The following is a 13642-nucleotide window of genomic DNA, read 5'->3' as shown; positions in this document are numbered from 1 at the left end:
TTTATGACCACAATTGACAATTATCTTCATTATACTTCAATCCTCAGATTATTTTTACAATTAATACATTTTTTTTCTATAGAACGCCAGAAAATTATTATTTTAATTTAAAATGTACGGTATCATTTCCAGGAGACCAAGATGACATCTTGAATTATTTTGTTTCATCCGACAACAATGTAAAACTCAAAGATATTCAGTTTACTGTCAAATATGACCAAAAAAAGCAGAATAGTCTCACATTTGCGAAGCTGAAGCTCTGAAACCGCATTAATCAACTATCCAATAGTTAAATTTACTTTTTTTAAATTTAAAATCAATATAATCTAATTAAATTAATGGACAAATTAATTAAATTAAATTAAATTAATGGAGGTGTGTTCTATTTCTTTGTTACAAAAAACAGGCACCAATACTTGAAAAGCTAAATTTACATCTTAAATACTGAAACCGTAAAAATAAAAAAAAATATTAAGGCTTAATCATAATTTAATAATGAAATATCCCCCATGTGTTTACTGGTTTTTTTTGCTGTATAATTTGGATTAAGGATTAAAGAGCAAAGTGACAGATGGAAAATATGGCATATGGCAAACATATAGTATGTTTTTTCTTATTTTATTCACTTATTTGCATCATTCCTTAGGTCTCATGGCTTTAGCCCATCTATTAATGTACTTCTAATGTGAATGTATGTGAAGGAAAAGGGTAAAAGCTGTTTCTTTTCCTCCTGTCAGAAGTACTTACATCACTGTAAGGTGACAGCTGGCATGTCACGATTGTTTCTGCATCCCATGATGCTCTGCATGCAAGATACCAGCTTGAACTGAAAAAAACAACTGGGCACTAGGGGTATGCTGACAGATATTGCCAGGATTTTTACAAGCACTGCACAATTTATCAGTCAGAGCAGACAGAAATGATGACTGCGGCTGAAGGTGACATTGGTCTGCACATGAAAACTCTGGCATAATCTTCTAATCTTCTGTCTGGGCATAAACCTGTCTTTCATGAAATCTCCATTTCATTCATTAAAACCCTTCACAGAAGTAAAATCCCTCACAGCGAGGATTTATGTTTCTCCACCTTTATTTCCATCTACAGAAGCAATTGTTCTCTTTCTCCATTAGGTGGCCTCAGCGACCCACTACCCTACGTGTTTGCCCTCATGTCCTGATGGAGTTTTGTAACCTGCATCTTAATTTAATTAAACTAAACCACAGTGCAGATTGAATAAAGTCAAATTAAGAGAAATCACTGGGTATTAAAGTGGCGATATGGGACGGTTTAATCGGAACTGTGACACTTTTAACCTCTAATCTCAGCACAAGTGGACACTAAAGATAAATCTAGTGTTACCTGCTGTATCTTACTGTACATTAGGCAGTATAGCAAGGATGGTTACCAAAGGCCACAGTCACGTGCTTTAATTCCTACTTCACTTACTCTTGAATGGGACAACGTCAGAGCGCCGATGTGAAACTGAGCCGCGGGAGCGCAAAGACTCCGGGATTTGCCCGCAGACGCGCGCTGAAGCTGCAGGAGGACGCAGCCAGAGCTGTGATGGTGATGATGATGATGTTGTGTGTATTATTTAATCGTGAACAACAGCCAGCTATGTGGAGCCACCGAGGATATAATCGGACTGTTTGTTTTGTTTTTATCTGACATGGAGACTTGATGCCCTTCAGACGGACTTTGAGCACTGAAGTTTTTTGATGGAAGCGATGGGAATTTTTTTTTCTTTTTCTTTTTAAAAAAAAACCCAGTATCAAGCAACAGCTGACCACGTCTCTGTGAGTAAGACTATGATGGAAAAAGAGCATTTTGTTTATGTACGTGGGAAGGTGTGACTCTTGATAATGAGTCATGCTTTAGTAATTACAATGCACTCATGGGAAGATCCTGGTTTGACAGTAATAGCCTATGCAGCATGCTATTTGAAAATAGGATTATTATAAATATATAATATGCTCTACACGAGTAAGTATCATCAGAGATTACATAATCAAGAAACCACAAAAAAAGATAAAAAATGTAAACAATGTTGCACTTTGATGGTAACAACTATTATCTAAATTAATACAGATATATCCAATGTTTTTAATTCATTTCTTTAATCCACAGGGCTGCTGGTGACTTGAGTGAGCAGACAGAGGATTCCTGAAATTGCAGAGATTTGGGACTTACAAACTGAGCAGACAGACATCTGGCCATTCCACTTAAGAATTAAGTTACCACTACCTCTTCAGCAGTGCTGCTCAAACGATGTCAAATCTAATTTACAAAGTCAGGGGGCTAATGTCTGGCCCCAAGAGGGTTTGCCTCAAAAAACTCATCCTTCATCGTTTATTAGAAAACACAATGATGGAGATTTTTTGCATTTCAGGAGCCTCCTAGATTCTGATCCTGTGGATATAATGTAGGACGTCCCCTCAGCATGACTTAAATGAACACTCCCCACATGTACAGGGATGGATCTCATGAACTTTACGACTGTCATCGACAATGGGTTTTTGGATGAGGCTCCATCAAGCCGCGTCCTAACTGGTTGTTTCCTCTCGCTGCTCATCCTCACGACCTTGCTGGGAAACACGCTAGTTTGCGCTGCTGTCACCAAGTTCCGCCATCTGCGCTCCAAAGTAACCAACTTTTTTGTGATCTCGCTGGCGGTGTCAGACCTCTTGGTTGCCATTTTGGTAATGCCGTGGAAGGCGGTGACAGAGATCGCAGGGTTCTGGCCATTCGGATCCTTCTGTGACACCTGGGTGGCCTTTGATATTATGTGCTCCACGGCATCCATTTTGAACCTTTGTGTGATAAGCCTGGACCGCTACTGGGCCATCTCCAGCCCCTTTCGCTATGAGAGGAAAATGACACCCAGAGTGGCCTATGTGATGATCAGCGTGGCCTGGACGCTGTCTGTCCTCATTTCCTTCATCCCGGTGCAACTAAACTGGCACAAGGCCCAAACAAAGGCTTCTCTCCTCCCTCTCACTGGGTCCTCTGACCCTGTGGGATCAAACGCTACTTCTTACCAAAGCTCAGAGAACTGTGACTCAAGCCTAAACAGGACTTATGCCATTTCCACCTCTCTCATAAGCTTTTACATCCCTGTGGCCATCATGGTGGCCACCTACACCCAGATCTACCGCATAGCCCACAGACAAATCAGGAGGATCTCTGCACTGGAACGAGCCGCCGAAAATGCCAAGAACAGACATGACAGCATGGGTGGGGGCTCCAGCATCGCAGAGTCTGAAAGCTCTTTCAAAATGACATTCAAGAGGGAGACCAAGGTGCTGAAGACACTGTCTGTGATCATGGGGGTGTTTGTGTGCTGCTGGCTCCCATTCTTCATCCTCAACTGCATGGTGCCCTTCTGCGAGCAGTCAAGCGGAGGGGAGGCTTTCCCCTGCATCAGCCCCACCACGTTTGACGTGTTCATATGGTTCGGCTGGGCTAATTCCTCCCTCAACCCCATCATCTATGCCTTCAATGCAGATTTCCGCAAGGCCTTCTCTATCCTGCTGGGCTGCCACAGATTGTATCCAGTAGGCCACAACATAGAGACGGTCAGTCTAAACAAGAAATGACTCATGACTCTCTAACAGTAATGACTCATCCTTAATGCTAAGAGTACAAGCGTTCCTGCTGAGGCCGGTCTGATCAACTTCAAACTAGGACGCTGCTCTCTGTGCTAACTCTTACTGTGACTGAAGGATATGATGACCCTACATGTACCCATGTTTGCATTGGGCGAGTGGCCCGGCTGTGTGCAGACTGTCAGAGTGAGCGTGCCGTGCTCGATGTGGTCGATACAATGTCTTCAGATGGAGGAAGCTCCTAGATGAGGAGAGGGGATTTGGGGATTGAGATTAAGACTCTCCGTTGTTGTGCCAGGGAGCTGGGAGCGCAACGGTGCTGACACGCCCGTGGGTTAGATAATCCCATGACTGGGCAGCACACACCCTAATGCTGTCAGACACCGCTCTCTTCAGTACCATCACACACACGTACACAAACACAAACACTGTCAAAACATGCTCCTGCAAATACAGCGTAACTGCAGCACACAGCATGCACACTACACAACAGAAATATGTTGCATTACGAAATTACGTTAACGTCCTGTGCTCTGCAAGGATTCCAGTGGTAAAGCGTCAAACCAAATCATGTTTCTACACTGATGAACATGTAGGTAAAATACATCCAAAAGTGACTTAATATTGAAGCTAGAATGAAAACAGATTTGATTTTACATCCAGCTTAATCTGTTAATGTGATTTTAAAAGCGGACACTTAAAAATGTGATCTGAATTTCTGTTAAAAGTGCAGGTCGTCAAAGAGCTGATTGTATCTTATTGTTGACATTGGTTCACAAATATTATTTTACATCCCATCCAAATGTCAAATCCTTATGACTTCAAACCAAATGTACTTGGCAGACACATTGTTAATTATTTCTGCCTCAGTGCTTGAAGTGGTTTTATGGATGAGTGTCTCATATTAGTTTATGTGTCCTGTATTCATAAACAAGAGATGATGACTTCTTTTGAAGAACAGGCAAAGACCTGAACAACAGTTATGCTCGACTTGTGATGTCTTTGACTATTATGCGTGTTTAGGGGCTGATAACAGAATTATGATTGATTGTATTATGTTTGAGTAAATTAATTTGCTCTTTAAACTGAATAATTAAAGGATAATTCTGGTTTAACAACTTTGGTCTTATCTTCATTGTTTTAGACATCATTTATAATGGTTGAAATAACATTTTACTTACCAAACTAACTGCTAAGGTCTGGGCACACAGTGACATCACTGAAATTAAGTCCGACGGGTCAAGAAACACAAGCAGCCAGAAGATAAGACAGGTTGTAAATAAACAAACAGTTGATCCAGATTATCAGCACAACTTCATTTGGAGGGAAAACCAATGTGAGCGCAAGAAAATTGTGAGCACACAAGGGCTGTCACAAAAAAAGTGATTAGAGTTTACACGTAACTTATTTGAAATAATTCAAACCTATGTAGTCCAATGCTAAACTAAGTTGCAGAGAACAAATTTTTCCATTCATTCACGGTGCCTCTGCTTCCTTGCTTGAGTTACAAGCTAACATTACTGCAATCCAGTTGCATTTTACAGTCAGGAAACAACCCTACCCCTATCCATGATTTTTTAATCCAAAATGCTTCCTCACATTACTCAGGTGGTGTGGTGACATAATTAACCATTCAACACCGCTTCTTAGTTTTCTCCACTTTGTGTTGGGCAAGAGAACAACATTAGCCTAGTTTACTGATAAGGCAACAGAGCACACAATGAGGTCAGATGGACATGGCATTTTAGGAACACCAACTGCTGGAGTGCAAGGTACGGACCTGTGCTGTTACACACTGAAATTTGAATTCAAACAGATAATTACAGATCAAATATTCCTATATTATTTTCCATGCATATATCAATGGTACTGTAGTACAAATGTCGAATTCCGAGTAGAGAAAGAGAGAGGCTGACTTTAATGGGGAAGTTGGTCTGTCATAAACTGTGATGGATGTTTAAATTAGACAGTTTGGGTGACTTCATTTACTCCTCCATACAAGTTTGGTGAAGCTGTAATCTGATCAGTGGTGTGATTACAGCAGCAGTTGCAGAAATAGTTTGAGACTTTGGAAAGTACACTTTAACTTTCTTGCCTGACTTCCTGCAGTGGCTGGCACCCTCATAGTGATGACAACACTCCAGGTAATCACCGAGCTCGATCTCTCATATAACCCACCATAAAACCACAGCTTGTCATGTTTGCACTTGGATTAAACAAGTAAGTCATAACAAGTTTATTAGTGAGCCTTAGATGCTTAGGTGCTGGTAGGCAGACTGGTTTTGGAAAGAGTCAAGCTAGCTGTTCCCCCCTGCTTCCAGTCTTTATGCTAAGCTAAGCTAACCATTTCCTGGCAGTACCTTCATATTTGCAAGACAGATGAGAGTGGTATTGATCGTTTCCTTTAATTCTTGGCAAGAGAGCAAATAAGCACATTTCCCTCAATATTCCTTTAACCTGGTAAGTACAATATTATATTTATATCTTTATATTATAAATGATAACCAAAACTATGAGACCCAGGTTGCAAAAAACTCAAACAAATGAAAAAACAATGGAATCATCCTTTTAAATGAGCATTGTATGGGGTAATACTCTGAACGGGATGTGTTGCCATCATCATTACTCTAATTTGGTGAGCCGTAGCTCTTATTTATGTGCTAACTTGCTTCATCAGTTAGCTACAGTGATTATTCATTAAGCAAACAAAAGTCATAGATGTGTGTACTTGGTTAAAAACGATCTCTTTAGAATATGCAGATGTTATAGAAGGTTGACATGATGTTATTTCACATTCATAACAGAATAAACCATCAGACCAAACAGTTGTGCAGTGTGTGCTTCAGCTATGTGGAAACATCTCAATGCACAGCTTAATAAAAGTGTATTCATTCACTTTCATGAAATCCACTGTGTGTTATATCTGTGTGTGATTGGCTGCAAAGCTTTGACCTCCACACATCAAACTTCCTGAAGCGCATTTCACACCAGAGTCTGAAGGGCAAAACCTACCGGGACCAGCTGTGTCTCACTTCCAAAATTTCACTCTCACATAACTCTGGTGTTCATGGGTCACTTGTGTCTGGTGATGTATTGCTATCATTAGCAAAGTGAAAGGCCCAATCTGGAGTAGTGAATAGCCTGAAATAATACAGCAGAGCACCCACTGTGGCATCCCTTTATCTCTATTAGCTTTATTTCTTTCATTCATTGCAATAAAGTTGTTTTTCACCGTCAAATGATTGACTGAACTCTTGAAACAATGCCTAAAAGCTAAACATGAGTGTTGGGTCATAAGAGGAGACAGAAGTAATTATAAATGGTAGTTTTCAGTGGCCCAGTAACTTTGTATATTAAGGATACACCTGTCATGAGAACTTACACGCCCTAATATATTCAGATGGAGAGTGAGAGGGGAATCAAGGTAGTTGAAGTGTGAAGGGAGAGTAGAGTGGTGACGAGGACATGCGATGGATTTTTATTTAATAGTCCCAGATCTGCCTCAGCACAGCGGCTACTTTTGAAATGATAAATTAATCAAAAAACTAAGTGGATCTGGTATTACGTTTTTGTTTATTAAAGCTAACGAGTATCTCTGTAGATGTGCCTGGTCTTTCATAACCATAAAAGTCAGAATGAGATGAATCTCAGTATTACGTGCTATGTGCTGTCAGACGAGCATTTTAAAGTGATTATGTGATAAAATCACAAACGACTCTCATTAAACAGCAACTCTCAAAAGATTAAGAGGACAGATCTTTTAATCAAATTAAGTTCATGCTCATTAGAAATATGAAAAACTGTAATTACTGTGATGATAACTCTTTCTCTCTCTTTCTCTCTCTCCTATAAACGCTCACACACATGCACACACACAAAGTTGTCCTTTAAAGCCTGCTTTCTCTGGGCCCAGGACTGTCCTTGCCTCTGTGAAACCTCCTCAAGCGTGCCACAGGAAGGGAACAGCAATTAATTTGACTGACATCATTCAGAGTGATGGCTGAAGTGGCAACAAGACAGGGTGTGTGTTCTTGTGTGTGTGTGTGTGTGAGTGTGATGCAGCGCTACTATCACCTGCTCCAGCGCCCATTCCAGAGACCCTGCAATGTCAACTGCTCTCTGTAAACACAAAGAATGTTTCCTTTTGCTATCTTTTTTTTTTTTTTTCCCAGTGGAACTTGTGAGATTCTCAAAGCGATGCTGTCTTTTTAGATTGGCACATTGGAGAAGTGATGTTAGACATGGCAACCTCAGATGATGCTAATGACTGGCCCTTAGGAAATGATTTACTGAGACAGGGAGAGAGAAAGAAAGGGGCAAGGAGAGAGACAGCGTCTTATGTAAGTATCAAGCAATGGCAATTTAAAAAAAGACTCAAATGATGCTCTGTAAATAACACATAACCCACAAGTATCACCAAAGTCAGACTGCTGTTACATCTATAATAAAGTGTCTCCTGTGGTCACATGCTGGTTGCTTATAGACAGGCACACCTGGCCATGAGAAAGTGGATTTTTAATGTAGTCAATGATTTCCTTGACACCCAACTCTCTTCAGGCCAGATGGGGTCTTAGGGAATTAAAATGCAATTAAACAGTTTGCAATAACCTGTATTACTCTCTATTAAATATGTATTATTCACAACTGGCAGAGCTATCATAATTGGGCTGGAGCCTAATGCATTTTTAATACCTCACACGACACCAAGATAAGCATAATTGAGAATGAGCGTGTTGGTGACTCTGATCAAAGTGCGTCAACGCAGTTACATGCTGACAGACATGAATGCGCTTTGCATGTTGAAAATTGCTGCCACTCTGTTTGATCATGTCTGGTCTCTTTGGTGAGGTGAACAGATGCTATATATCCATTTTCAACTGACAGAGTGGGAGGACATTAACAAAACAAGCACACACACACTACTGCAACACACACACACACACACTCATCTAGTTGAAATTACTTTATTTCACGGTTGAAAGAGGCAATCGTTGTAGACCGTTGAATACATTTCAAAAGTATGTAAACACAGATCAGATTTCAGCAACAGGATATTTCATCGAGCGTTTAAAAAAAACCCGATACATGAGCCTCTGCTGGAAATCACCTGCATATCTTTTGACCTTTAGTGTTTGTAATTTGTGGCAAGCTCCTCCATTCCTCTCCCTTGTTTGGTCTTGCTCTTCATTTCTCTTTCTTATCACACCCCTCTACTCTCCTCCTCCACCCTCACTCTGTTTACTGTTTGTGCTGTGGGCCGCTGGCAGTGCTGTGTTGCCATTCGTCACTCTAACTTGCTCCAGTGGAGAGGACAGGCCCTCTGACCCCACCACTGGGAAAGGAGCAAGGGAACGGGGGGAAATGAGACAATCATAGAGGGCTCCTCAGAGAGAGAGGACAGCATAGAGGAGAATTATTACAGTGGGAGAGGAGGGGATGCACACAACTACTGGGAAGTCCCTGACTTTTAGATCTTTTTCCACATGCAAAAATATGAATGTGACATTAAAAATTATCAGATTAAAGGAAAAACCAAGACAAATTGTCTTAGTAAAGTGTTGGGCCAACTTGAACTGCCATGTAGCTCAAGTTGGCTCAAGGTGTAACATGTCGCTCCAAAATCTCCCATAGGTGTTTTCTTGGGTTGAGGTGACTGTGAAGGCCACAGAATATGATTCACATAATTTTCACACTCATCAAACCATTCAGTGACCCCTCTGTCTTGTATGGATGCATCTGCATTCATTATGCTGTTCCACTTATTAAATCATGCTTTTCCTTTAATATCCCAACCTTCAGTATGTGGCAGAAAGTGAGAGTCCTGTTCAGAGTACCTGTTTTGTTGCCTAAATCAGCTAAACTAAATATCAGAGAATATAATCCTTCATAAACGGATACAGTTTGCAGTGTCATACTATGTCATGGAGTGACCTCTACTGGAGATAGGCCAAAAATGGAGATGAGGTGACCTTGGTCTTTGCTAAATTTGACCCGATCAAATCCACTAGAGAAAAAAAGACAGATTTGATGTATTGACCGTATAATTGCTCATATCCCCCTCATCTCTGGCCCAACACAGATTGTCAGTGAGGCAGAGTAGAAAACGTCACCGAGGCATGTTAAATGAGTACTAAGACAAAGTCAGTGAACGCAGATCAAATTATACAATGAATAATAAGCCGGGTGCAAATGAGGCTGGCTGATGAATAGTGTTTTCAGCAGGGGTGATGTCCACTCCAGCAGCTTAGCTGGAGAGAGGTGCTGTCTGGCAGAGACGGCTCTGAGTGGAGATCATGCTATTAATGATGGCCAATGTTAATGCTCATGCTGGTAGGATGCCCCATGGGTGAATTGTGACGATGCTAATGCTAATCAGCTAGCTTATGGGGGAGAGCAGATGTGTCTTATCTCTTTAAGAGAACAACTTCAGCAGCAGGAACTGACAGAGACAGAGCAACAGAGTGATTACTGACACAGCCAATCCAACTGGGTTGAGGTAGATGAGGGCTGCTGACTGTCTGGCCTGAGTGTGTTACCAAACAGTGCTGACCATGAGAGGAATGAGAGTTGATGGTTGTGTTACTTTATAATTTTTCTTATTGTCCAAGAAGAGCAAAACCAACCAAAATCAAGATGTAAATCTTTAAGAACAGTTCACAAATATGTAGTTTCATTTTTAAAAAGGGCCCAGCAGTTTCCTAAAACAGCTAAAACCTGTAATGTTTAGCAAATGTTCATACAATAGGAAAAAATGTTTGTTGGGGACTATTTTCAGCTGCACCAGTGAGTATATTTCCAGCCCCAGGGGGGTGTATGTGGGATTGATTCAAAATAAACTACAGTGCCAATGTTTGTGATAATGAGGGGACATGACATCCAGTGCAACAGTGTGGCTCATTTATGTGTTTTTAGTCATTTCTGAGATTAAGGGAGCTCTATGGCAGAAAGGAATAAAATATATCAGGTTTTGGCTACATGGACAATAGGCCTGTTTGTTAGTAGGATCATTTCATTGTGGGTCTTTTTATGGGATTTGTTGACATTAGGAAAAATAAAGACTTTCTGCAGCCTCCTCCTTTAAAATGTTAGATACTGTGTAATTATGTCAGCTACTGATTTTCAAAACCATTTGATAAAAAGCCAGTCACTGATATTGAATGAAAAGTACAAAACAAAGCATGTTTGGGACCCTAACGGCATAACTCGCGTGGCACCTAGAAATGGTAATGTGCCGCAGTTTCATTATTCAGTGGAACGACCACATGCGGTGACGATTCATACAGTTTCATAAATGTGTCAACTCTGGCTTCATCCACTTGCTGAAGTTACTGTAATCTCATATAGCTACACCTCCATCTTTCCAAGCTCACAGATGTCTGGAGGAATTCTCATCAAAAAAACAACAAACCCTGGAGCAGCTGAGTTGAAAACATCTGGTTACCAATTCAGTGCAATAGGTTAGCTTTCTGTCTGGGTACAAACAAGATCTCTATCTTACAAAATTGTATTGGTTTGACATTATAATGACAGCTCACTGTGTTTCTGCCCTATTCTAACAAACTTCTCCAAAGCTGTGGCCCATACAACATAATAATTCAACACAGCGTTATGTAGGGTTTTTGCATCTTTTTTTGCATGTTCACACTGGCAAAAAAGACTAATTAAAAGGACACCCTAAGAGTGCCCCTTTAATTTTGTCATTAAGTTCAGTTTAGTCATACACAGTTTGGTACTACATAGCATGTGAAAAAAGTTGGATAATGTTTTAAGAGGCACTGGAGGGAGCCATTTCAAATTTGAAAACATAACCCTGATGATGTCATCAGGGTTATGTATTCAGTCGGGCTCAGATTGAGCTTGAGACTTAAAAGTTTTAACAGAAAGTCTGTGTTACAGTCTCGGGATGTGGAGTTTGAAAGATTTATTTTCACAAAAATAGAAATATTTCAAAATTATTTATTTTTTGTGCAGCTGGTATGAATATTTGTACATAGAGGGTGTTCTTGGTCAAATTTGACCCGTATTTATTCAGAGGGATTTTAAAGTCACTAGAGGGGGTCAAATCAAGGTAAAGGCTGATTATGTGGAATCTTAAAACAGTGAAACTATAAATTAGCATGTATGTGTATTTCAGTCATTGGGACAGTGGGGACAGAGCTCAACAGGGACCTTGACACTGTCACAAGAACTGCCCATGTTGCCAACATATTGCTACACTTACACAGGGTTCCCACCTAGGTGGGCATCTGCACCTGCAAACAAGCCTATACAAAGTGGTTGTCCAACAAAGTCCACCCTGTAGTGGAAGGCAACTTTCATAGGACTATAAAAAGGACCTGAGCCCCTTTTTCACTGATTTGTGAAGTGGAAGGAGTGATTTGGTGGATCTGTTATTCCGAGACAAAAAAGGAGAAACTGAGTTGAAGAGAGAGTATTAGAAAATAGAGGAAAGGTCCTCGTGACTTCTCTCATGTAAAGGCAATGCCACCTTCCCCACATGCCAGCCACAGAAGCACAGTAGTCCAAATCTTGCCCTAATCAGTCTGCAGTCCCACAGTTGCCATAAGGGGACAAAAAAGAGGGAGACGCAACTTCTGCACAACAAAAAAGGACTGCAAAAGTAATGTTTTGGGTTTTTTTTTTGCAGTTTTGTTAGTTTGAAATGTGCAAACCAGTTTGTTGTTCTGTCTTATGACTGTTACACTCAGTTCAGAGTTGAGTAGAACTGACAGAAAAGAAGAGCATGTGGTTAACAGGCAGTGTTGATTGATGGTTTTAATGGCTATAATGAAACTTACCATTCAAAAACGTTGCATCCTTCACCTTTACTAAAAACAAATAGTGTCAAGCCCAAGCAGGTAGCTCCCAGTCTGAAGAGTGAAGCCAATGCGGAAGTGACTTAAACCTGCATTCTTTCTATTGGCCAGCAGGGGGCGACTCCACCCGTTGCAAAAAGAAGTCAGATTGTATAGAAGTCTATGAGAAAATGACCCTACTTCTCAATTGATTTATTACCTCAGTAAACACCTAATGTGTTTATGATCTCAATCGCTAGTTTCAAGTCTTCTTCAATACATCATGCTGTTCATTTCGTAAATTATGGTCCCATTTAAAGTAAAACAGACAATAAAACAGTGTGTGCTTTAGGGTGTGGCTACCTTGTGATTGACAAGTTACTACCATGGCAACAGCGCTGATTGCATAACGTAACCGTGGCATAACCCCAGATTCACAGAGTAAAGGCGTAGCTGCCACTATTTCACCGTGTGTTTTCAGTTAATGAAAGTTAATTGTAACATTTAGGTCGCCTAAAAAAGTCTTGTTTAGCATTTGGTTGTACTAAAAGACTCTCTAAGGAGTCGGCTGTTCAGTTTTTCCAGTAAGTACATTTTGTTTTAATGGTTCTATTTTTCGCTAGCAAAAATTAGCATTTGCATTAACACAGTTAACCATAGACTGTAAATGCACCATGCTAACCAAGCTAGCAGCTAGCACTAAGGTCAGCTCCAACCTCTCCTCCAAATATGGTCACTTCTGGCTCCAAAAATCAAAGATGGTGATGGCAAATCCAAGAGGGTGATGGTTGTTGTGTAGAAATTCTGAGCATTGGTCAACACCTCAGGTAGAAGAAAATGATGACTTGATGTCTTATGCTGAGAATATTTATTGAAACACTTAGCCAAGCGGAGAACAGAAACAGTAAACATCAAGGTGTTCCGCACAAGATGTCGTCTTTTCCCGTTCTGACCTCTGTAGGTCTGACTTTAGTCTTTAACCCCAACAAATCATCTCACGATATGAATAATTAGTCTTATTGGCTCATTCAGTTTCTAAACAAGGAACTGCACTTTACCCGTGTTAGTTCAGGTCACATTGCATGGAGCTTCAGCACATTCTGGTTTGAATGTCTGATTATGCCTTTGAGTGTACGTATTCATGGTTCATGGTTACTGGGACAACGCTGTTCACTCTTTATCCGAGTGGCTCCAGTTTTCCCAAACATCACAGTTACTCTGAGTCTCAGAAAAGGAGGAAAT

At 40.6% G+C, this 13642-nt stretch overlaps 1 protein-coding gene across 1 annotated transcript; it reads left to right on the top strand.

Annotated features, from left to right (window-relative positions):
- The first annotated feature begins 1073 nt into the window (after positions 1-1073).
- On the top strand, positions 1074-4668 carry drd1a (dopamine receptor D1a). Its single transcript, XM_042419624.1, has 2 exons — positions 1074-1796; positions 2128-4668. Exon 2 carries the CDS (start codon positions 2475-2477, stop codon positions 3594-3596), a length of 1122 nt encoding a protein of 373 aa, XP_042275558.1. The 5' UTR covers positions 1074-1796; positions 2128-2474; the 3' UTR covers positions 3597-4668.
- The last annotated feature ends 8974 nt before the right edge of the window (positions 4669-13642 follow it).

The sequence above is a fragment of the Thunnus maccoyii genome, chromosome 8 (genome assembly GCF_910596095.1).
Source record: "Thunnus maccoyii chromosome 8, fThuMac1.1, whole genome shotgun sequence".
Lineage (NCBI taxonomy): Eukaryota > Metazoa > Chordata > Actinopteri > Scombriformes > Scombridae > Thunnus > Thunnus maccoyii.
The sequence above is the reverse complement of the archived record's forward strand: the minus strand, read 5'-3'. Positions and strand labels throughout refer to the sequence as shown.

What these genes read in the sequence shown, in the direction of transcription:
- drd1a (XM_042419624.1), top strand. Translation starts at nt 2,475, where the DNA reads ATGGATCTCATGAACTTTACGACTGTCATCGACAATGGGTTTTTGGAT.